The sequence below is a fragment of the Xenopus laevis genome, chromosome 6L, assembly GCF_017654675.1.
Source record: "Xenopus laevis strain J_2021 chromosome 6L, Xenopus_laevis_v10.1, whole genome shotgun sequence".
Classification (NCBI taxonomy): domain Eukaryota; kingdom Metazoa; phylum Chordata; class Amphibia; order Anura; family Pipidae; genus Xenopus; species Xenopus laevis.
In genome coordinates, this window is record NC_054381.1 from 65,141,279 (window position 1) to 65,166,036 (window position 24,758).

The 24,758-nt window shown below is 36.3% G+C and overlaps 1 protein-coding gene across 5 annotated transcripts in view; it reads right to left on the reverse strand.

Moving 5' to 3' along the window:
* Positions 1-24,758, reverse strand: part of LOC108719003 (calcium/calmodulin-dependent 3',5'-cyclic nucleotide phosphodiesterase 1C) — a 433,183-nt gene that overhangs the window by 38,625 nt on the left and 369,800 nt on the right. For all 5 annotated transcript variants that reach the window (XM_041566132.1, XM_041566131.1, XM_018267587.2 and 2 more), the window contains 6 exons: positions 24,497-24,597; positions 18,959-19,087; positions 13,698-13,799; positions 10,483-10,603; positions 5,287-5,368; positions 172-292 (listed from right to left, as the gene is read on the reverse strand). In XM_041566132.1, the coding sequence (XP_041422066.1) occupies positions 172-292; positions 5,287-5,368; positions 10,483-10,603; positions 13,698-13,799; positions 18,959-19,087; positions 24,497-24,597 (656 nt within the window). The remainder of the gene's footprint in view (positions 1-171; positions 293-5,286; positions 5,369-10,482; positions 10,604-13,697; positions 13,800-18,958; positions 19,088-24,496; positions 24,598-24,758) is intronic.

A 24,758-nucleotide genomic window follows, 5' to 3' on the forward strand; every position in this document is an offset into this window, starting at 1 on the left:
ATGGGTAACTCAGACATATCCTGTTGGAATACTTTTTATTACTTGGACACTGGCCTGGATCGGTGGCTGCACATATGCTGGTTCTTTCAATCACCATAATATAGTAAGCAAAAAAGGCATTTTGCAAATAATTTTATATAAGAGATATTAACGTTCCCTTTTTTTTCTTACCTTGAGCGTCGAAATCCTGTAAGCCCAGATCGCGACGCTTCCTCAATGAGTGGAACTATAATTTTCTCTGTCATATCTGTTAACACGGTAAACGTGGGCTCCACAATGAAATCAATAAAACCTAAAAAATAGGATCATTAATATATGAGTATTTTATGATATAAGCAAAATCTATCATGTCCAACATGTTCATAGAAAGACAGATCATACGCACTTACATACATTAACCTATCACAATAAATTAAGAAATTTAATCCAAAAAGCTACAGGTATGGGACCTGTTATCCAGAATGCTTGGGACCTAGGTTTTCCGAATAACGGATTCATACCTTATGTCTACTAGAAAAACATTTCAACATTAAATTAACCCAAGAGGCTGATTTTGCTTCCAATAAGGATTAATTATATCTTATTGGGATTAAGTACAATGGACTCTTATGTTTACAGAGAAAAATCAAATAATTTTTAAAAAATTTGGATTACAGTATTCAGATAAAATGGAGTCTATGGGAGACAGTATTTTCGTAATTTGGAGCTTTCTGGATAACGGGTTTCCAGATAACAGATTCAATACCTGTACTAAGAAAAGGCCCTCCCATTTAAACAGAAAAGGATTTCAATGGATTTAAGTTGACTTCTGTGGTACTCTAGCATTTCACTGTGCATTACAAATCACAAACTGTCTTTATTATACACTACAGGAATTACCTGACAGATGCAAATGATGGGAGCAACAACAAAATTCTGGCCAACTAATAGCAGAGGGAAAATTTATGCTCACAACAAAACATAACCAAATTGAGACACTATAGACCCTACAGAGGATAGTGAATACAGCAGAGAAGATCATAGGTGTCTCTCTTCTTTACATCACTAACATTTACATCACTGCATCCGTAAAGCCACCAGCATTGTGGCTGATCCAACACACCCCTCACACTCACTGTTCACACTCATGCCATCTGGAAAAAGGTACCGAAGCATTAGGGCCCTCACTACCAGACTGTGCAACAGTTTCTTCCCCCAAGCCATAAGGCTCCTGAATACTCAGGGACTGGAAAGATCTCTCTCACACACACACTCCATCTGACCTTACTATATAACACAACGTTACACAGCCACTGTACACCATTGTATAAATAAATAGCCATTGGATACAATTGCTCTCTATGAGCACATCTGCACTTTATCATGTTCTTTATCATGTTCTTACTACTATCATATCACAATGATACACCCATCATGTCTGACGTTTAGCATCTGCTGAGTGTGCGCTGTCTTGTCCTGTCCCTGCACTATGCTGTCCTGTCTTGCAGGAGTTGCATATTTTTGCACTTGCTCTTTTTGTCTGTTGTCCGGTGCTTCTATGTTGTGTGTAACACCATGGTCCTAGAGTAACGTTGTTTTGCTTCACTGTGTACTGTACAAACGTATTTGGATGAAATGACAATAAACTCACTCTTGACTCACTTGACTTGACTTGAAATAATATATATTTTAACTGTTGGCAAAAACCTGAGTGTTATGCCATAATATAGCACATAAAGCATTTTTGAAAATCACTTGCATGATGTAGCCAATGAAGAATATTCTATATTATTTGATATCATCTGGGTTAAATATAATTAGTGTGATTTATAAAGACAGATTTATTGGTGCTTTATTGGGCTTTCCATATATCCTGTGTTTCAATCCAAACAGATCACTCTACACTCTTCCTTGCTCACTCTCTCCAGAAAGGGGTTTAAGGGGTAAATATACATTGCATAATGTTCTCCTTACTGTAATGTATAAAGATATTAGCCACTGAGTCACTGAAAAGATACATTAATTATATAAAAGCTTTTATGCACAACTTTTTACACAGCTGCCAACAACTGCCCATGCTCTTGCTGACAAAGTATTTATTGTATTCCACTTTTGTGGTCAAATGGAAATTGTACAATCTTAATTACAAATGTGACCTGTTGGTTGTTAGGTGAAAAGTAGTATTTTGCAAGGTCTTGATACATAACATACCTTCTTGGAAAACAGGAAAGCTGTTGGAGATGGAGAGAGCATGGACAGACACAGACTGCCCAAATCTGAACATTGCACAGCATAGCCCTTTGTGTCTCTAGACCTTTTGTCCCTGTTACAGCTTTTACAGTATAGATACAGAACTAAATTTGCAAAGTCATAATCCAACTGGTAGCAATCTTATTTTAGTTACATTTTGATTATTCCTTTTTCATTACCCCTAGCTCACTATCTTCCAAGCATTAAACTGATTAACTTTATGTTATTACAGGCAGATTCCTTCTGCCAAGCAAGTTAATGTCACATGGCTCTCCTTGTGCAGGAATGTGCTCAGCATCTGAAGTCTGCCGTTATGAAAATGTTAAATAATTAGTCAAAAATGTAGGGCAGTTAAGAGTATAAAAAAGGCACACCAGCATGATGTTCATCAATGTTTCTACCGGCAGCATCATTTGAATACACTATAAAGCAGTGGTACTCAAATACTCCCCTAGATATTTCTAAAACAGCAGTTTTAACAAAAAACAAAAGTTTTTTTATTTTTTAGAAATAGGCTAACTATAGCTTATGATTAAGTATCTGCTGCATGTATGTAATACAAGTCACAAAGCTTGCATCAGTTCTAGTAACCTTTTGTTTTGCAGCCAAATCTGTAAATAGAATAAACCAACTGCAGCATACATCTAAATGGTGGCTATGAGCTACTAGACTTCAGAATTATGCACAGTTGTTTCTTGGAACACATGTTGTAAATAGCAGTGAGTGTTGTGTATGCCTTGTCACAGTGTTGGTGTGGTTGGGATGAGGGGTGGAGACAGAAGTTAAGAGTAGGTCAAGTATAAAAGAGAGGGTTAGAACTATGTCAACATAAGTAGCCCCAGTATATGTATGTGTTGGGAAAGGTAAGTGGTTGAGACTAAGTCTCAAGCTTGGGAATCCCAGTTAAGTCATGTGTTTCCATACAGCTGGCAATGGCTTACTGTACTATGAATTTATATATCAATATGCGGTTAATAATATGTATGTTTGTTGGGTGTTGTTATTTAAAAATATATTTGGTAATAAATACAGCTGTGGCCTTTCCTTGACCCAAGTATTTGTGTTGGTGTGAATTATTGGGTAGGGAGTAAAAGGGGTTAAGTCTCCATGGGTCATGTTTTCATTTACTGTGGAATCAGTGGGAAACAGACAGGGTGAGACTAATAATGAAATGCCAGTTCCTGTATCATATATCTTTCAGAATTGCTCTAAAAAGTGCAGCACACATAAAAAAAAGGATTGGGGGAGGGGGGTTTCATGGATTTTACCAGTATCAAGAACAGTATGCAGAGTATCAACAATATGTTCAATCTGGTTAAATATATCAAAAGTGACAAGAAATTCTGTAGAAAAGACTTTATTTCCAGAGGAACACAAGGCTATAAGAAAGCACATTTAATCAAAGGATAAACCTAATCAATCTGTGGATTTCCTTGGTTCTGTCAATAAATTCCTTTGTTATAAAGTGTTATCGGTGTAATTGATCTAGGGGAAAAAAAGTTTACAATATCAAAACCCCAATCCAATTTAGATGTCTCTGTGGGGGAACTATTTCATTTTAATCCTTTTCATTATCTGTGTTAACCTATACAGCATGCTACATCTTATATGAGATTTCTAAAATATATATACTTACAGAGCTGCAATGGTCAAAAAAGGGTTAAAAAACGTTATCTTGCAAGGAGACAATTCACTGTTTATTTCACAGATTAAAAGCACAACACTTAAAAAATCAAATTTTTTGGTAATCTCAACCTAGATGTACTTAAATGATATATGATACAGTATGTAAAGTAGCCTCTAAAACTCTAAGCTTCTAAAAACCTTATTATGCAGGGTAATGAACGCAACAAGGAAAAGACATGGTAAAGTTACTTTTATTCTCAGGTGGGAATTTATATTGTTATATTAATACTTTTTAAGTTGTATCTTGTAAGCCAGAAGCAAAATAAGGTTTATAGAGGCTCATCATACATGTGCTGCTCATCTTTGCACAAATTATTTAAGAATATCTACATTGGGGTGAGATTTTTTTGTTGTGCTTTTAAGATAATATGTCTTTCTTATCATACATCATTTAACCAAAGTGGAGTGCTATTTTTTGTTTGAGCACGATGCAATAGCCATGTTTTTTTACCCACAATGCAGCATTTGCTCTAGGGTTGCCACCTTTCCCCCGATGAACTCCAGGGGGATGTGGGACCATCGTGAAGTAGTGGGGGCATGGTTATTACGTTATGGGGCAGGACTGTGACATCAGGGGCTGGGCTATTGCAAGGCGATCGCCGATTAGTCAATCGCCGCGTCAGTCTCAGGAAATTCTGCCGGATTTTCCTAATTTGGAAAACTGGGCAGCCAGTTTTAACCCGAACAGCCCTTCAAAAAAACAGGCTGTCTATGTTATGCAAGAACCTTTAATTAATGGCAAAAGTTACACAACTACAAGTGCATTTTTCTTTAAAAATTACCCTTATGGAATCAGTTGACTTACTAAATTGAAAACTCTATTACTGGCTGAAGCAACTTTGACTTTGAGGGTATTTGAAAACTGATAAAATGTAAGAATAGTTATAGCAGTATATAGTAAAAAATACACCCACTCTTCTTTATATTTATGATTTAAAATGTATATGTTGTAGATTAAACAGAGTTAAAACCTTTAATCAGTCCTGGCATTTAAGTTACTGCTTCTAATGCATCAATATGATTCATTCATTATAGACATCTTCAAACATTACACTAGATGGAGCCAAAGCATCAAATTAATCCAAAGGCAGTGGCAGCATCAGGGAAAAACAACACCCACAAAAGTAGGTTGCTTAAAGTATTCTACAAATATGAGCATAGGATACAATTCATTTATCAGCATTTATAGACATTTGAGCTACTGGAAGTGACATAGCAGAAGTAACTAACCCACTACAACGGGTGTTTCAGTTGCAATTTTCTGCAGCTCACCCCTTTGTGTACATTAAATCTGCCAAGTCTTCTATGGAGTCCCAAGGAGTATGTAAATGGAATCTAAGAAGATAATTTGATAAAAGCTTTTTGCCTTACCTATTTGAGATTGGGCAACCATAGTTGAATTGCGGTCACAAAGGGGAGAAAAGGGAAGTCCAAGCTCTGCTTCTTTGTCACCCTTGAATATAAAAATCATTGTAATTTTTAAAATACTATTCCTGTTATCAAAGCAAACATTATTATTGTTTATTTTGTTGTTGTTTCATAATGATGAATTATTGAACTCCTGAATTAAGAAACTCCTAAATTATGAATTCCCTCTGTTTTCCAGTGAATCTGTGTACCACCCATTATGGAAGCCAGAATGTATCACTTCACAATGAAACAAGGTGAGAAAGGGGTTGCATCAGCCTAAGGGGTGTTCATTATTAAACATTTTATTCATTAGTCCTCATTTACAAAACTAAAGGCAGTTTACAAGTGCAAAAAAAGCTGCAATTTGACATTTATTTGGAACATAATACAATGGCTTCTGCTTTGCAGTAAGTTAGGCATACTCTTATGTGCTTAGCCCCATCCCAGCTAACACTCCTCACCTATACAAGAGTTGCATTCTTGAGAGTAACAGCAGGTCTCTGCACTCCAAAACAGATCACACAAACCTGCCGCTACCCTCACAAATGCAACTCTTACTGCTGTATTTATGAGGGCTGGGAGAGGAGAGGGCTAAACACCTAAGAATACCCCCTACTACCCCCTTAACTATGCGTAATTCAGATGTGCAAGTATAGGAGTGTCAGAGAGTGTAGGCAAATGGTAAGAACAGACAAAGAGAGATCCTCCCTACCATTGTCAATACATTAAGATGGTTAGGATAGGGATGATCTGCACCACCAGATGCCCTGCACCTAGTTCTGGATTAGTGCAACATTCTTAGGGTTGCCAGTGCTTGTTAAGTGAGTACTAAGAAATGTTTTGCACATCAGTCTGGATTTCTGAGGTATAATTCTCAGGTGGCCCCAACCATCTGGCTATCTAAGGCATCTGAGGGTAGTTTAAGAGACCATCCTCCAATCCAGTAAAGGATCTTATAGACTGTCAAAATAAAAAAAAAAAAAACCTTATAAATACTCCTTATTTACTCAGTGGAAGGACGGGGCATTGGTAGCTACATACTTATTTTCATATCCATTGGTAAAAGGAACAATACTATTTGGCTATGACCATGGATCAAATACCCGTAAAGTTGGCCAGAATATGGCCACCTTAAACCTTTACTGGCTACTTAGGGTGGGAAAGGGTTACTCCTATGCACCTACCAGGTAATCTTGTGATGACAGATTCTATTAATGCTGGCTTGGGTGACTTCTCTGACAAACATAATATTCAGGTCAGTAATCTCAAAATCTACAGTTAATTTATATGTGCATGTGTATATAGTGAATAATATACCTATTGTAAAATATGTTAAAAAAAGGATATTATGAGTCACTAAGGAGTTCCATGACCATATAAAAGCACTAGGATGAAGCTTATATATATATATATATATATATATATATATATATATATATATATATATATATATATATATATATATATATATATATATACAGTATATATATATATATATATATATATATTTATATATATATATATATATATATATATACTTGATTTTAAACGCCTGTTTTGGACAACTTCTCTTTGAGTGCCTGCTCTATATCTAAATGGTTGGCTGGGTTGTCAAATGATCATTTGTTGTGGTAAAGTTTATTGATTTCTAAATGAATGCTATTTTCACACAATCCCCCTGTACTATAATTCAGTTTATGTTGAAAATGTTTTCTTTCATACAGTAAGGGCTTGATATCATACTTGTCAAGCCCAAACTTATGGCTACATATGGCCCAAACTTATGGGCCTTGGGCAGCTTCTGTAGTGCAGAACTACCGAGGGTAGGCCTATCTAAGGTTAAGGATATCTATGCTAGATATTGCAAATGAAAATATATATTCACACTTGGAAAGCTGCTGATAATGCAGCTTAAACCAAGTCTAAATGAAATATTGTATCTTTATTTCATTTTTAAAATCATTATGAGGAACAGTTCCATAAATTGTGCTAATGTATGATTAAAAGGAAAGACTTATGTTAGACCATCCAAGGCAATAGTTTGGGGGGGGGGGGGCTGGGCAATTTCACTATACAGTAGCTGTGTGGAACAAAAATTTGAAAAAGTATTAAAGATGTTATGCCACTGAATAAAGATTAGGAATTAACATGCTCTGTATCAATAAGAAAGGAAATACACAGCTGAAGGTGCTGTATCTACCAAAGGCTGTCAGTCATTTCACAGCTATCTTGGTACTGTGAATAATCTAATAAAGGGAGGGAATGAAACATCTCTAATAAAGCAAATGAAACTGACTCATCCCTCGGATAGGCATTCATAATTAAATATTCAACACTAGATGGGCAAGGCTCTGGTGTTTAACACATGATACCAGTACACACAGACAGTCATTTAAATCAATTATGCAGCCTAAATATTTTTCAGATATGGACAGACAATAACTTCCACTAGAACTATTTTATCCAAAAATGGATTGAAGGACAATGCACTGTGCTATTTATTGATAGCTGTATCAGTAGTACATTGCAAGAGATCTTAGGTACCATCATTTTTGAAGATGGCCATTAATGAATCAGAAAATCCGGCATCTCAGACCTGTCGAGGTTGCATATAAGTCAATGGGAGAAGCCCCAAAGATTTTTTGATGCGCGCTGGGTTTTTCGTGCAAGTTTTCAGAGTTTTCAGGCAAAAAAACATAAGAAATCGGAGTTTTTGGGTGAAAAACTCGAAAAAAAAATCAGGGAAATCCGTTTTTTCCCCGCAAAGCAAATTTTAGGGAAAATTTAAAAATAAATAGGCGTAAAAAACCTGAGTGGATTTGATTGAAGTTTGTAACAGAAAATGTTGAGATAAAATCGGGCTTTGATAAATAACCCTGAATAAACTTGAAATTTTAGAAAACTCTACTGTTAGTTTATTAATTAAAACATAAAAAAGAAAGCAAGACCATGAAACATTTTTCAAAAACATTGAATTGGTGCTCTATTCAGCATTTTCAATGGGTCTACATACTCTCAAAAAATGGAGATAGGAGATCTCTTATTGATTTTTATATGACCTTGCAAGATTTTAGATGCCAGAATGTTGCATTTAAATTGATCACCAATAATAACCAAAAAACTAAAAAAAAACATCAAAATTCATGATTTTTAGTGCAAACACTTCAAATGATGGTAGAAATTAAATTTTAAATGCTGATAAATGAGCCCTTTAAGAAATGTTATTGTTCAAAAGCAAGTATGGCGAAATTAGTTTGAACACATTCTATTATAAGAAGTCTTTGCAATATATACAGGCTTTTAATTGCACGGTGGTGAACTATGGTGGTTAATGATTTAGCAAACTGTTTCATGATTTACATTGTTACAAATTTTTTTTCACCTGACCTGCTGCAATATCTTAAAAGGTAAAAAGAATTGCTTGTAGTATATTTAACATTTACATTATATATATATATTATAACGCATCAAGATCTTTTTGGATTAACTATTTTTTTCTTAATACATATGCATTTACGGTTTTTGTTATTTCTCCATCTCCTTTTCTTCTAAGTGTATTATTCATACATACATATGCACTAATTAGCTACCTGAATGCACCTTCTAGTTAGTAGTTACATTTTTAAAAGATGTATTTTCAGCTATGATGTCCAGGGTCGGACTGGGCACCCAGATCCGTTCCCAGTGCTTGTTTTTCCTGCCATGACCTCCCTTGTTTGGGCCAGTCATGGCAAAAACATTGCACGCACATGCAAATGCGCGTCGCGAGATGGAGGAGGGGATTTTGCACAGGATCCCCAGTGGGCTCCTGGCCCTCCAGTTCAACCTTGATGATGTCTGATGATTCCATGTAGAAAATACCAGCAAGATGAGAAACCATGTAGAATCAATTTGTGGCCAACTTAACTTGAAAAGTAGATAAAGGCACGCTATTTGGGTTAGGTATAAATTCCATGTTGAGGGTTAATGTATACAGCTCTCATTTTCCAAATCCTCTGCTACAAGTGCCATGCCCCTCAATCCTCATTTGCATTGCACTAGAGTGAGGGGATTCAAGCATAGCCTGCCTAAGGCATAGAGAAAGAGCAGACAATATTTGATTGAAAGCTGAGATTTTAAAATCAGTTTATAACAGCTATGTTATATGTGATAAAAAAATTACTTGGATTTCATGTTTGATTTGAAAAGGGCTTTTTTATACAGCTTTTTATGTCCCCTTTAACAATGAATGAATGTTTGTATGACTGTGGCACAACAATAGCATAGAACACCATTTGGGTTCTGAGGAACCTCTACTGCTCCCATTTGTTTAGTATGTAAATACTAAGCTTTTATAGCTTATAAACAAATGAGCACCAGATTTGCTATAAACATTTTAAAATAGTATAAATATTACTGTGTTTAACCAATAATTTATACTCGTTTAATATTGGTATTGTCACCATATCAATGCTCGCAGACTCTATCAAGCCGCAGATCCTATGGAGATCCTGCCAAGTACCAAACAGGCTTTCCATGAGGTCAAAACTGCCATGGAGTAAAACAATTGGCTTCTGAGGAGACAGACCAACAATTGGCATGTTTGAAAAGAACGTTTCTCACTTTGGTTGTAAGTGTTATACAAAAGAACCCCCGTTTTATGTTTTTCAGGAAAAAAATGGAGTAAAAGCTAGGATTTCGGAAAATCTGGGAATTGTGTTGAAGCAGCTTGAGCTTCAAGTATTCACAGGAGATAAGCACAGGAGTCTGTTCTGTTTTAATGACAAAGTTGCTACATAACATTGCCACCTGCATTGAGAGCTACCTCCTGGTACAGTAGGCCTATTGTTGACTGGTGCCGTTATTTTTTTAAATTGTGTGCGGGCTAATTTGGGGGTGACAGGTGCCCTTTAAATTTTGAAGGTCTGTAACAAGTCTAAAACATTTTAATATAAATTCACACAGATGCATATGATTATGGTTATGTTTGTATGTGGCTCCGTAAACACATTATACATACAGAAAACTGCAAACTACCCATTGCAGAAAATCAGTTGTGAAATAATATGTTTTCATTTCTTTTATGTCTTTTTGGGACAACTTGTTTTTCTGAAGAACCAACACAACAATGAACACTTTGGATAGTATGATTCATAAGCAAATTTTATCATGTACTACCTGTCTGAAGAACTCTTCCAGAAGAGACATGGTCCACCTATGATGGAGATCCCAATTTTTTGCTGGATGGCTTATGTCTGCTGTATGCAACAACAAGGATAAGGCTTTCGGCTTGTCAATCCTATAGATTGAAATAATTTGTTAATTTTCATATGAGATTTTCTCTATTTGAAAACATACTGTATTTATTTAGTTCCTAACAGAACAGTACTACAAAAACAGTATTCCTCCTATATATTTAAAGTATCCATCATTGCTCTATGGATATTCACTGCATTTTTACTGAACTGATATACTTTACTGTGAGCATAATGCACGGAGCTTACTTATATTAGTGAAGTCTTAATTGAAGACTTTTTCAAAAGGTATCCTTAAAGCTTGTACAAGCCAATGTCTTCAGCTAAGATCCCTGCTTCCTAACCTTGGGTCCCCTGCTGTATCTGGACTACAACTTGATTTGGCAACAACTAGGGACAGATTTATCAAAGGTCGAGGTGAGTTTTCGAATGAAAAAAAATAGAATTTGGTGTACTTCGACTAGGGAATAGTCCAAATTCCATTTCAATTTGAAATGTACTGTCTCTTTAAAAATCTGACTTAGACCATTCGCCATATAAAAACGATTGAATTGCTGTTTTAGCCTATGGGGGACCTCCTACAACTTATTTGGAGTCACTTCGAATCGAATTTGATCGAATGCACTATTCTTCAATACGTACGTTTTGAATAAGGCCGAATACCACCTATTCGATCGAAAACAGACCTATTCAACCAAAAAAAACCTTCGACTTAATTTCGGTTGGTCTTTTTGAATTTCAAAGTTTTTTCAATTCGAAATTCGACCCTTGATAAATGTGCCGCCTAAGGTTTAACCTGTGCTGGGAAAAGGCCAGTAACAAACAGAGAGATAAGTAGAAGATAAATTAGGTGCACCCCACAGTGTGTCAAACCAGAATAGGTAACATTATATCAGAAAATGCATTAAAAACAAATACGGTATTTAGTAAATCTAAATTTGCAATTAAAAAAAAAAAATATATATATATATATATATATATATACACATACTGTATAATGTGTTATAATTATCTCATGCTCTGATGATGTCCTTTGCATGTACTTCATGCTCTGGTGAGTCATAATATTGCCTTACAAAGACATTTCAATCTCCTATCACTGTTCACGGCTATTAATTACATTTTCTGAGTTGTAATGTAAATACATTTATGATCACTGTTAGCCTGAGCAAGATTACATTTGAATTGATTTGTTTTTTACTGTGTATACTTTGTAAGAGAAGGGCTCAAGGTATGTATAATATAGAATAAAACTGTATTTACATGGTTCAGCTCATCATGACTGCTGAACATATGTGTATGTGTGCTTTTTGATAACCTTACTAGAAAAGAGCATACCACTAGAAATCATTTAAAATAAAACATGTTTACATGTCCAAAGTGGTTGACATGTTGGTTCTTGTCTTAAGACCTGTTCCAAGAGAATGCTGACTAGCCTATGCAGATAAAAATGTAGTTTTGCTCCAGCAGAAGGTTCCTCCTTTTAAAGGTGTAGCTGGCTTGGTAACACTCAGACAAAAACAGTTGTAATAAAAATTGCAGCAGTCCATGTGCTTTATTGAGATATGGAAATAGAGATTTAATATTAATACAGGTATGGAATCTATTATCCAGAATGGACAGGACCTGGGGTTTTCTGGATAAGGGTTTTTCCATAATTTGTATCTATAAACATGATATACCCAACTGAATTGTTTTGGCTCCATTAAAGATTAATTATATCTTAGTTGGGATCACATACAAGGTACTGTTTTATTATTAAAGAGAAATAATTTTAAGAATGTGAATTATTTGGTTAAACGGAGTCTATGGTCTTGAACTTTCTAGATAATTGGTTTCTGGATAACAGATCCTATACCTGAACTGCAGTCAGATAAAACCTTTAAGATTTAAGGATTCTTTTACGTTAACAAGAGTAGTGAGCAAAATACAATTTGGAGTACAATGTGCATTTTTCCCCAACATTCCAGAGCGTGACTATTTCCTTGAACATTATTCCTGTTGTCTGATATTTGACTTTTACTTGATTGCTACCTACTACTACCTACCTCCACCTCAATCTTTAGTGTGAATGCACGGTTCTCTCTTGACTATCCTGCCTGACAATTCAACTACTTCCTTCTTATCCTGATGGATACAGAAAGGCCTTGATATCTTGCCAGGCCTGGTCCTGTAAGGGTTATAGGACTGGGACACATGATAAAATGCTAAATTCTTGGTCACGTGAAAGAAAAAGAGACATCTCAAGTATTTACATTTTCATGGGTTACTAGAACTGGTGCAAAGCTTGCAACGTAATTACATAACCAGTATAAAAGGGATGAAAATGGATACTCAAATAGGAACTGCACACACAGATTGTAATAGAACATGTTATCACCCAGTTTTATTTGACCACAGAAAGTACAACAGTGGGCTAAATGAAACCAGGTGATAAACCTTGTCTACTAAAAGCTGTGTGTGTGGTTTCTATATTGCAAATTGAGTGACCATAGTGATACCCTGCCAGGAATCCAGGACTGTGGGGAGGCAGTTGCTTTTGCGTAACAGATCTAGATAACATTAGAAATGAAGGAGGTCAGCCACAGCTTTATTGAACAATGTTTAGTCAAAACAGATAACAGATATCCTTGCCACGTTATACCAAACATAGGTTACTCCAGATGCTAACCACCGCAGGCGCGTTGGGTATATATTAACAAGGACCAAATGTCAAGGACCAAAATCAATTACCTGCCAGCAGCTGAAATAGCAGTACAGATATCACACTTTTTAAATATGGAAATAAGTCCCTTGAAACCCTTAAGCAACAAAGTATAATATAACAATGCAATGGTAAAAATGGATGCACCATTTATTCTGAAACAGATATACTAGCATTATAGGAATTGCAAAATAGCTTGGACTCTGAATGGACATCTTTGCAGCTATTATCATGGTGTTGCCTGCACTGGGTTCTCAAATTCACTAGGGCCTCCTCTAGGGAGCAGCTACTTGCAGTACTTGCAGATGCTTATTTATACTATTTTAAATAGAACTTCTACAAGAACTTCTGAGGAGACTGACTACCTAACAAGACATTTTTGCATTCAGCATTTGCTTTAACAGTTTACCATGAGACATCACAAGGTCACTTACCCTTCTGGCTGCTGCAGAGCATTCTTCATTTGTTTGATTTGGTGGAAGTGACAAGACATATCAGTGGCCAACACCATCTCTATCACTAAAGCCCGGAATTCCCTTTAGGATAGTAAAAGAAAGCATAAGAGATTATTTTCCTTCTGCATTTGGTAATTATATGTGACATTTTATTTTGCCAATCATGTGTCACAAATCCCTTTAAGATATCTCTATTCTGAGAAAGAGGTAAGCTTCAGTCTTTCAAATATCAAACCCGGTGTGAGCAAGTTAGCCAGAAGATTAACTCAAACTAATAAAGATTCCGGTGGAAATCAAAGAATCTTGAAGGATATTTTGTGTTCCACAAATGAAGGGCAACATCACGTTAGGAATAAGAATAAGTATGTAATGTAATTATGCATGTAAGTGGCAGAACATGACAGTGAGTGTTTTAAACTGGAAGATACTGTATAACTTCTTTTGTTCAAAATGCTCTATTATTTTGGTAATAATATGCTATCTCTTTGAACCTAGAGTCTGGAGTCTTGGCTTTTTAAATTACTAAAGGTTCACTTTGCTCAGTCCTGGGATTTCAACCCCATAATATTCCTGCTTTTGTGAACTACTACTTACTATATTATCAGACAGATGTTAGCTGGCTGAGAACGCTGATGGTTGCAGATTGCAACAGCTGAAAGACTTTAAACTTGACATCTGTGTTCTACTCAAGACAACAAGAACAGCAAGCAAAAATTCAGGCTTGATTAACTCTTTACAGTTATCAGATTCTGACTTTGTTTTATGTTTATAATTATTAATAGTCCAGTTTTATGCATTTATATATCCGGTCTCTTATAATGATATGTTTGACCAGTCATCCTCTTGTGGGATATAAAAAATACTATATTGACCAATGCCATGTTTTAGAGATTGTATTGATTACATTAACCTATATGTGCAGAGTAGCAAAGCAGATCGCAGGGGCACTATATCTGGTAGCTTCCAGATTCTAATCAGTTTTTTTGGTAATTTACAGAGCTTTCCGGCTTCAACTGCACATGCATCAAAAGCTGAAGTGTCAGTGTTCATTTCATGAAGATACCGAAGCTCCGAACATGTTGCCCCTGAGCTCTGCTGCACTACTATGCACATATAGGTCAGTGTTGCTAGACGGGACACTTAATTCTAGTAGAACAATATGCGGGGAGAAAGCAAGGAGGGGGGCCAGTGGAGGGTGGCAAATGGGGGCTTTTACCTTTAGGGGGGGTTTACTTCTCTTTTAACTGGTTGTTTACTGTTTTACTTTGTTTGTTGTCATTAAAATTTAGTCTATAGGAGATGGCCTTTCCATAATTTGGAGCTTTCTGAATAATGGGTTTCCGTATAACAGATCCCATACCTGCACCAAGTAGATAGCCCCATATATACATACCACTATCGGTAAGGTAAAGATTCAAATAGAGTGTTGACACCATTTATAACAAATAGAAATGCCTTGCCATTTATTCCTAGTTGTTGCCTCAATGGTTATCACTGTTTGTGAATTGTTTCATTGGAACGATTCCTTCGTCATTTTCTATCTACTACCATGTGTCTAGTCTGGGCCTGTACAAACTCACAGCACTGGAGTTTGTCTGAATCATATATACTGAAGCTTACAAAACAAATCTGTATAGAGAGTAGCATTTGCATTTTCTGGAATTATATTTACATTACAGTATAAATTCAAGATGAGATAATAAAGATGTTCTGGCAACAAATCACTTGCCTGCAGCTTTAGATATTTTACAGATGTAGAAGCAGAGTTGCTCAGCAATTTAATTTTTGTTTCCTGTGTTACAAGGTTCAGATGAATCAAATGTATAATAAATGCATTTTTGTAATAAAATATAAGACTATAAATATAGAGGTGTCATTGAACTGAGTCTTAAAATGTCTCTCGTGATCTTTCTTTCTTTTATATTATTCATGTCTGTTGAAATATTGAAGACGTCTTTGGTAATGCAGAGATTTTTCCAGATAATTGCATTTATTTTACTTATGTTTTTTGCTTGGATGCCCCTGTCTGAGCCTTGGCTTCTATATTAGTTTATAACTTTATCCTTTCTCCAGTCAAGAGAGAGAGAATGCCTTAAGATGGTCCTCTGTAGATAAGCTTCCTTACCACCCTGTGATGTGCTCAACCTGCATTTCAATTGCTCCAAGTTTTGGAAAAACATGGGCTTAAGATCAGCACATAAACAGCAGAAATCATGGGGATTTCATACACAAACAGTAAAAAAAAGTCTACAGAAATGTGTTTTTTATCCAAACGTTACACAAACACACCAAATGATTTCACACATTTCCATCTACTATTATAAATACTAGAATAAAGATGTGATGTAAGGACTTAGTTCATAACTGATTCACCTCATTTGTTAGAATATTTTTTTAAAGTTACATATGGCTAGTTCAACAAAGCAGACCAATGGGGTCATATAAATTGAACTCACATCACATAATATAAAAGCAGAATATAACAACGCAAATGTATTTTTTAATTAAACACCTGTGAAATTATCTTACAGAATACCCTGTTGTTTATTTATGCATTTGACACAGAACTGTAAATGCATGTAAGGGCATGAGCTAATATAATCTATTTTATTTTATCTGCTTGTATTCATGTCTGCGCTTATTGTCATTGCCACTCTACATGCTCCTGCCATGATGTCCTTGGCTTTGCCCTTGCTTGGTCTGCTCAGTTCTGGCATGTAATTTTTGTGTATCATTAGGGATGTAGCGAACGTCGGAAAAAAAGTTCGCGAACATATTCGCGAACTTGCGCAAAAATGCGAGCGGTTCGCGAACGGTTCGCGAACCCCATAGACTTCAATGGGAAGGCGAACTTTAACATCTAGAAAAGACATTTCTGGCCAGAAAAATGATTTTAAAGTTGTTTAAAGGGTGCAACGACCTGGACAGTGGCATGCCAGAGGGGGATCAAGGGCAAAAATGTATCTGAAAAATCTGCCTGTGTGTGCTTGGAAGAGATAGTGTAGGGGGAGAGCTGTTAGTGATTTCAGGGACAGATGATAGTAAGTTTGCTGGCTAGTAATCTGCTTGATACTGCTCTGTATTGGAGGGACAGAAGTCTGCAGGGATTTGAGGGACATTTTAGCTTAGGTAGCTTTGCTGGCTAGTAATCTACTGTTCTCTTTAAACAACTGCCATACGTTGACCTTGTAGGCATTGTTTGCCCAGTTTTTTTGGACGCAGCCACTGAAGCACAGTTGCCAGAAAAAATATGCCATATAAATGCTGAAAATAGTCATTTTTCGCCATACGTTGACCTTGTAGACATTGTTTGCCCAGTTTTTTTGGTTGCAGCCACTGAAGCACAGTTGCCAGAAAAAATATGCCACATAAATGCTGAAAATAGTCATTTTTTGCCATATACGTTGAGTCAACGTATGGCAAAAAATGACTATTTTCAGCATTTATATGGCATATTTTTTCTGGCCTCTGTGCTTCAGTGGCTGTGGCCAAAAAAACTGGGCAAACAATGCCTACAAGGTCAACGTATACACTACTACAGCGGTGGATACGGATTACGTAAAATATATGAATGCTGCTTGAAAAAAAGTAACTCAAGTGGTTTTTCTAGAGACGATAATATTATCAATATTTAGACAAAATGTGAACAAGCTCACACAGCTCGATGGCGGGTTGAAGAAAACAGTGTGCAAATAATGCCTACAAGGTCAACGTATACACTACTACAGCGGTGGATACGGATTACGTAAAATATATGAATGCTGCTTGAAAAAAAGTAACTCAAGTGGTTTTTCTAGAGACGATAATATTATCAATATTTAGACAAAATGTGAACAAGCTCACACAGCTCGATGGCGGGTTGAAGAAAACAGTGTGCAAATAATGCCTACAAGGTCAACGTATACACTACTACAGCGGTGGATACGGATTACGTAAAATATATGAATGCTGCTTGAAAAAAAGTAACTCAAGTGGTTTTTCTAGAGACGATAATATTATCAATATTTAGACAAAATGTGAACAAGCTCACACAGCTCGATGGCGGGTTGAAGAAAACAGTGTGCAAATAATGCCTACAGGGCAAATAATGCCTAAAAGGTCAACTTATACACTACTACAGCGGTAGTAAAATAAAAAAAAGTAAAATAAAAAAAAAATGAATATTAAAAAAAAAAATTAAAGTTGGTGCTGCTGAACTACTAGGAGCAGCAGATTAGCACACCAGTCCCACTCCCCAACACTGCTAGACTAATAGCACTGGGCTCTTATAGTAGTAGTAGTAGTAGTAGTAGTAAAACAACAAAAAAATAAATAAAAGCAGTCCTTACAAGGACTACTGTTATTGCAGCAGTCAGCAGATGAGATCAGAAGCAGGACAGCTGCCCACTGCAGCTACATACAGAGCACTGCAGTAGAAGGTAGATTACTAGCCAGCAAAGCTACCTAAGCTTAAATGTCCCTCAAACCCCTGCAGACTTCTGTCCCTCCAATAACAGAGCAGTATCAAAACGATTACTAGCCAGCAAACTTTCAACTGTCCCTGAAATCACTAACAGGCAGCAGCTCTCTCCCTACACTATCTCTTCAGCACACACAGGCAGAGTGAAAAAACGCTGCAGGGCTTCGGTTTTTATAGGGAAGGGGAGTGGTCCAGGGGAGAGCTTCCTGATTGGCTGCCATGTACCTGCTGGTCTGGGGTGAGAGGGCAAAAAAAAGCGCCAACAATGGCGAACCCAAAATGGCGATTCGACGTTCGCGAACTTCCGGCGAGCGCGAACACCCGATGTTCGCGCGAACAAGTTCGCCGGCGAACAGTTCGCGACATCTCTATGTATCATGTCATCTTTGTGCATGTTACCTCCATTGTAGTATTTGCACCAATTTAAATTTAAATAGGTGCAGTCTAGACCTGGCTTTGATTCTGCTTTATACTTTGGCTCTTGGCATTTGATCTGGTTCCTCTGTGACTCTGTTACAAGTGTAAATGTTCCATGAATACACTGCTGCATTGTAAAGTACAAATAATTATGTAATCTCAGGTTCTGTAAATAAGAGCAACTGTGTACATATTGATCCCAGTATTAGTAAGAACATGTTAGATTAGTTTAACTTCCTCCAGGACACAGATAAAAGAAGCTGAAGGAACAGACTGAACCTTAAACTGTAAGTATGTGAATGGAATAGAGTACGTACCGATACACACAAAAACAGCAAGATGCTTTGTTGATAACGACTCTTACCTCCAGTCATCTTTGGTGAGGTTATAAAGTATATTCATTTCATCGTCCTCCTGGAGGAGGCGATATGCTGCGCTCACATGGTGATTTTCAAGTACAGATCTATCATTATACAGAATGGCTGAATCCGACCTGTGATTAAAAAGAAAAACAGGAAGTCAAGGGCAGCAAATGTCAAGAAAATGTTTTCTTGTTTGAAAATCCTTTTATAATAAAACTATGTAATAAGTAAGCCTTTTTCATAAAAAAAATATTTTATAATGATTACTGCCACTATTGCATTTGTCTATAATGTGTATTCTAGGCATAATAGGTCTTAAGGGTAGATGAGAATCTCTTGTGAACCCCAGCCACAGCTTTAAAAGGCGGGAAGGCCTAGAACCCACCTGTGTGCTCACAATTTTTTTTTTCATGATCAATTTAGCTCAATTTAGTTTCTGTTTAGTAGCTTTATATTTAGTAGCTTTATATTTAGTAGCTTGGCCACACCCCTGCCTCCTCAACTTTGTTGAGTTGGATAACAACTTTCTTCATTTCTCTGTTCCTCCACCCCCCAATTCCAGCATAATGCTCAGGACATGGATTTTTCTGGATAATGGATCTTTCCATAATTTGGATTTTTATGCCTTAAGTCTACTAGAAAATCATTTAAACATTAAATAAACCCAATAGGCTGGTTTTGCCTCCAATAAGGCTTAACTGTACCTTAATTTGGATCAAGTACAACAAGGTACTGTTTTATTAATACAGAGAAAAAAAAATATTAAAATTAGGATTATTCGAATAAAATGTCCTGTAATTCGTGGCTTTCTGGATAACGAGTGTCCAGATAATGCATCTGATACCAGTATGAATAGATATTAGTGTGTCGTCATAGATATATTGGGGTTATCTAATTAAAGGTGCAACGTTTGCTAAAACTCTAGTCACCAATAGAAACCAATTAGCAAGTACTGACCATTGATCAAACTGCTATGGGGTACTGCACCCAGGTAAACCTTTTATTATGTGGGGGAAGTATTTTATTACTTGATAGTTATTTAACATGGTATAAACAATATTTAGCAGCATCTGGTGCTTGTTTTTTTTAAAGCTGTAGTTAGTCATCATACATTCATACTGCAATACTGCAACTTATAAGTGTCAAAGGAAAACAAGTACTTAAATAGCTATATCATCTTTTAATAATTCAGAGAAATTCCCGATTCATCATCACATTAGTAGAGTCACTGTGAAGAGTCTCTCTGAAATGTATTTTTAGTGCTGTTGAAATGTGTTGACAATAGGCATCTCTACACAGAGTGGCTGCTTTAATCCCAGACTGGAAATTGCTCAGTGACATTTAAATCATGCATGCAACTCAATATTTTAGGAGACCATCTGCAAACCAACTTTGGCAAAGATGCATCCAAAACTTTGCAATTTTTCAAATTATAATAATAGACACCAATTTCCTCCTAAAGTAAAACCGTGACTTCATTTAAAAAGTGGTGGTACGTGATTGATATATAATTAAAATTAAGTGTATTATTTGCAGCACATTAAACACCAGTTCATGCTTGTTTATTATTGTAAAAAAAAAAATATTTGGGATAGTTTTAAGTTGTTTCTTTTTCTACTTTTGGTATGTTACATTTGGTATGTGAATGGGGAGGGAAGAATTTATCCCTGGCTCCAAGTTTAAAAGCTTTCAACTTTAGAATGCAGTACTGCAGTGTAGGAAATATTTACATTCAAGTTAAGAAAGGCACATAATCAAACACAATTCAAGATAAACATTGCAATGCCATACACTGTAATGAAAAAAATATTTTAAAAATGTATGAATCACTCATGCTTAGTGATGAGCGAATATGTCCTGTTTCGCGCCGAAATTCGCGAAACAGACGTCAAAATTCCGCCGCTGTTACTCTCACTCTCCCCCTCTGAGCAACCCGTCTCACTTCATTCTGTCTTCATGCGGTAGGTGGAGTCAGTTTTTTAGTTAGATCTAATACATACTGTGTGCACCCTTAACCTACATGCCCATTGTTTAAAAAAATCGGCTCTGATGGAAATCCTGTTTCTCTGCGTGCAGTGTGTTTAGTTCAGTCATTTTATTTTGTTACCTTTTGTTTGTGATGGAGTTGGTTATTTGATTTATTCTGCTAAGAAAGGGAGCCCCCTTAAAAGACATATTAGACCTACCTGTCAATCAAAATCTGATTCAGACCTCAGCACGAAGAGAGCATGAAGAGTGACAGGTTGTGGAGAGTGAGATACTGAAGAGTAACTTAATTATTTCTTACAGAATTTTGTATTTAGAAAGTGTCTTATTTCAGTGAGATGAAGCTTATATTACATTTTCATTTTAGTTACCACCTAAATTTTACAGACACAATGTATCATGGCAATTACACAATTACTTGAGATTGTAGAATTATATACACTTATAAGAGCTGTTATCTAGAAACCTGTTATCCAAAAAGAACTGAATTATGGTAGGTCATCTCCCATACACTCTACTTAATCATTTAATTCAAAATTCATATTCTTTTTTTCTCTAAAATTATAAAACAGAACCTTATCCTTGATCCTAAGATATAATAAATCATAAATATTTTAGTAGACCAAGGAGGTTATTTATCAAAGGTCAAATTTTAAAGCTATGTGAGATTTTTAAAACCTTGAATGAACTCTAATGGTTTATTATTAAAGAGAAACTAAAAAACTCGAATCAGCAAATTCGGGTTAACAACCTGAAACTTAAATTGATCGAGTTTTCAAGCAAAACCCACCAAAAAAAAAAACTTCATAATGGCTATCTTCAAATGGTTCTACATCACCTCAACATGTTTTAGTGTATTTTCAGATTCAAGCTATTTCCATGACCAAGGTATAAAAAAAAAATCTCAAAGAAGTGCCGTCTGCCTGTGGAGTGTTTTGCTCTAGAACATGTATTATACTATACTGTATGTACACAGGTCTGTCCACTGAATTCTCTAGCACAATATTACGTTATTCTGTTTTTTGCAGATATGCAGTTTTAAAATGACTAAACATTTTCTGAATAAATTTGGAACTATGTTTTTCCTTGATTAGAAATCAACCTCATGTATCTGTTCACAATGCTTCATAATACTTAGCATAGTTATTGTATCAAAGGAATTGTCCAGATAAGTTGAAACTGATTTTCCTTTTTCCATCTGAATATAAAAACTATTCATTCATGTAAGGGCATGAGTTCATCAGCACCACTTATTGATAACTTATTTCTTTATCAGCTAGCCTAACCAGGCTGACAAGCACTGTTCAAAAGGAAATTGAAGGGATAACATTATCCAAAATGTTCTATTTTTTAATGTTTTGTTATATGCCTTTCTATATAGTGCTTTACATACATATTTCAAAACTGCTATGAGTTGTTTGCTCTGCCTCCAAGAAGACAAATCTGGTAAAGGTTGGATTGTTCAGCTCTGATGACCCCACTTGCTATTGCAGGGGGTAACATCACCCATTGTGATTGTCCTGAGTTCCAACACTTCCCATGAGCTTCTTGAGAAATTATTAGATAATAACAGTGTAGGGATGTGAACATTTAGACACCCTTACACATTACAGACAGACACATCCCTAGTAATATGGACACCTAAGTGGGTCCTTATGGGGACCTTGTGCTTATGTAACCCCCGTAGTTCTCACAGTGTACGCCAGATGGCACTGTGCAGTAGTATAAAGGTCTTGGGAACCATGAGGTCTGGGTCCATTACTTTAGCCCAACCAAGCAGGCTGGAAGGGAATGAGTACATGTCGACCCTAGGCGCATTGGCCCTAGTAATTAGATAGCATACTCTTTTATAGATCACTCTAGGAGTGATAGAGAGCAGCTCAAGGCTCCGCCGAGGATATTAGAGGGATTAAGATCCCAGGGTATTACTGACCCGGAGTAGGGACTAAAGTGTTGAGACTAGGGATGGTAGGAATTCCCCTAGACTGCCACTGACAGAGATCCTGAAAACTGGGCAATACCCCTCACAAGCTACCACACTCTCTGCTGTATATTCCCTGGCATGCAGGGATTCAGCCTATACTGGTTCTGTGAGTATATGCTACCTTTATGCTGTCTGATTGTTCTATACTCCATTGTGGATATCTGATGTGCTATGTGCTATGTTAAATAAAGACAGTTCATTGTTTAAGAGTTAAAGAACTACTGGCGCCCATCATTGTGCTATTGCACCTGGTTACAGTTGCGCTACATCCTTCCTCCACCCCGCTGCGAGGGCTTACCCCTGAGAGAGAGTGCCTCATTTGTGGTATAACCCCACACTGATAGTAGCTTAAACGGACCACAGTAAAGTCAGTTTATGATAGCGTTACATTTTGGCGCCCAACGTGGGGCTTGTAAGGATTAAACTATAACACTGCACACAGCCTAGTGTGACAGGCGCTGCATATGCAGACTCAGTAGGAAAAAGGACACCTAGGCAGGGTACTTCAACCATCGAATTGGTCAAATTCGATCAAATTCAATCGAATCGAATGATTCAAACGATTCAAAGTAAAAATCGTTCGACTATTCGACCATTCAATAATCGAAGTACAGTCTCTTTAAAAAATACTTCGACTTCATACTTCGCCACTTTAAACCTCCCAAGCTGCAATGTTAGCCTATGGGGACCTTCCCCAGTGCTTTTCTAAGCTTTTTTTTATTTCGATTCGAAGGATTTTATCATTTTATTCAATCGTTCGATTGAAGTGTTTGCGCTAAAATCCTTCGAATTCGATATTCAAATGATTTTACTTCGAGGGTCGAATTTGAGAGTTTTTAACCCTCGAAATTCGACCCTTGATAAATCTGCCCCTTAGAGTTTTCTTTGTATATACAATGACAAAAATTAACGGAACTGCTTAATGTGCTTGGAGGGCATTGTAACAATTCAATATTCTTACTCTTTAAAAACATCACTCCAGACAATATGCTTCTTTAATTTACAGTAGTACTGTCTATTTCTGATGAGTGAAACTTTGATGATGCATAATCATGTAAGCTGAAGAATAAATAATAACATCTGACTGATCAATTTGATAATGGCAAAAAAGGGAATATAACATGTAATAGAATAAGTATACTAGGTATACTGTGAAGGAAAGAAGGAAAGATGAAGTTCCACACAATGGACTGTCTGTTAAAAGCCGAAATCAGCATATCTAATGATTAAGGGCAGCTGTGCCTTAAACGCATCAAGCTAACCATGCAGCGTGTGTTTTAACATGGACCAATAAAGATTTTGGCTTTTAACAAACAGTCTGGTGTGCAGAACTTCATCTTTCTTTCACATTATACCTATTATACTTATTCTATTACATGTTATTTTCCCTTTTTTGCCATTATCAAATTGATCAGTCAGATTTTATTTATTCTTCAGCTTACATGATTATGCATCATCAAAGTTTCACTCATCAGAAATAGACAGTACTACTGTAAATTAAAGTCATGTGCTAAGTTCTGCCGGCAAATCTGAGCGGTTACATCTTATCTTACTACTAGGGATACTGTACCTTGTTTGAATGTGAAAGTTGTTTGTAGTGCCGGTATGTTCATAGTCATGAACGGCTGCTGCGAAAATCATTGCAAATATCTCCAGTTCTGTAATCCAATGCTTTAAAAGTAAATAGGGAATATGATTTAATAGATAAGCTGCAAATTCGGGCACTTTTACACAGACTGTGACGCGTAGAACTGTACTATCTATAAACCACCAACAAAGAACAAATCTGAAATACTATGGGTTCTCTGTTACTATACCTCTAATATTCTGTG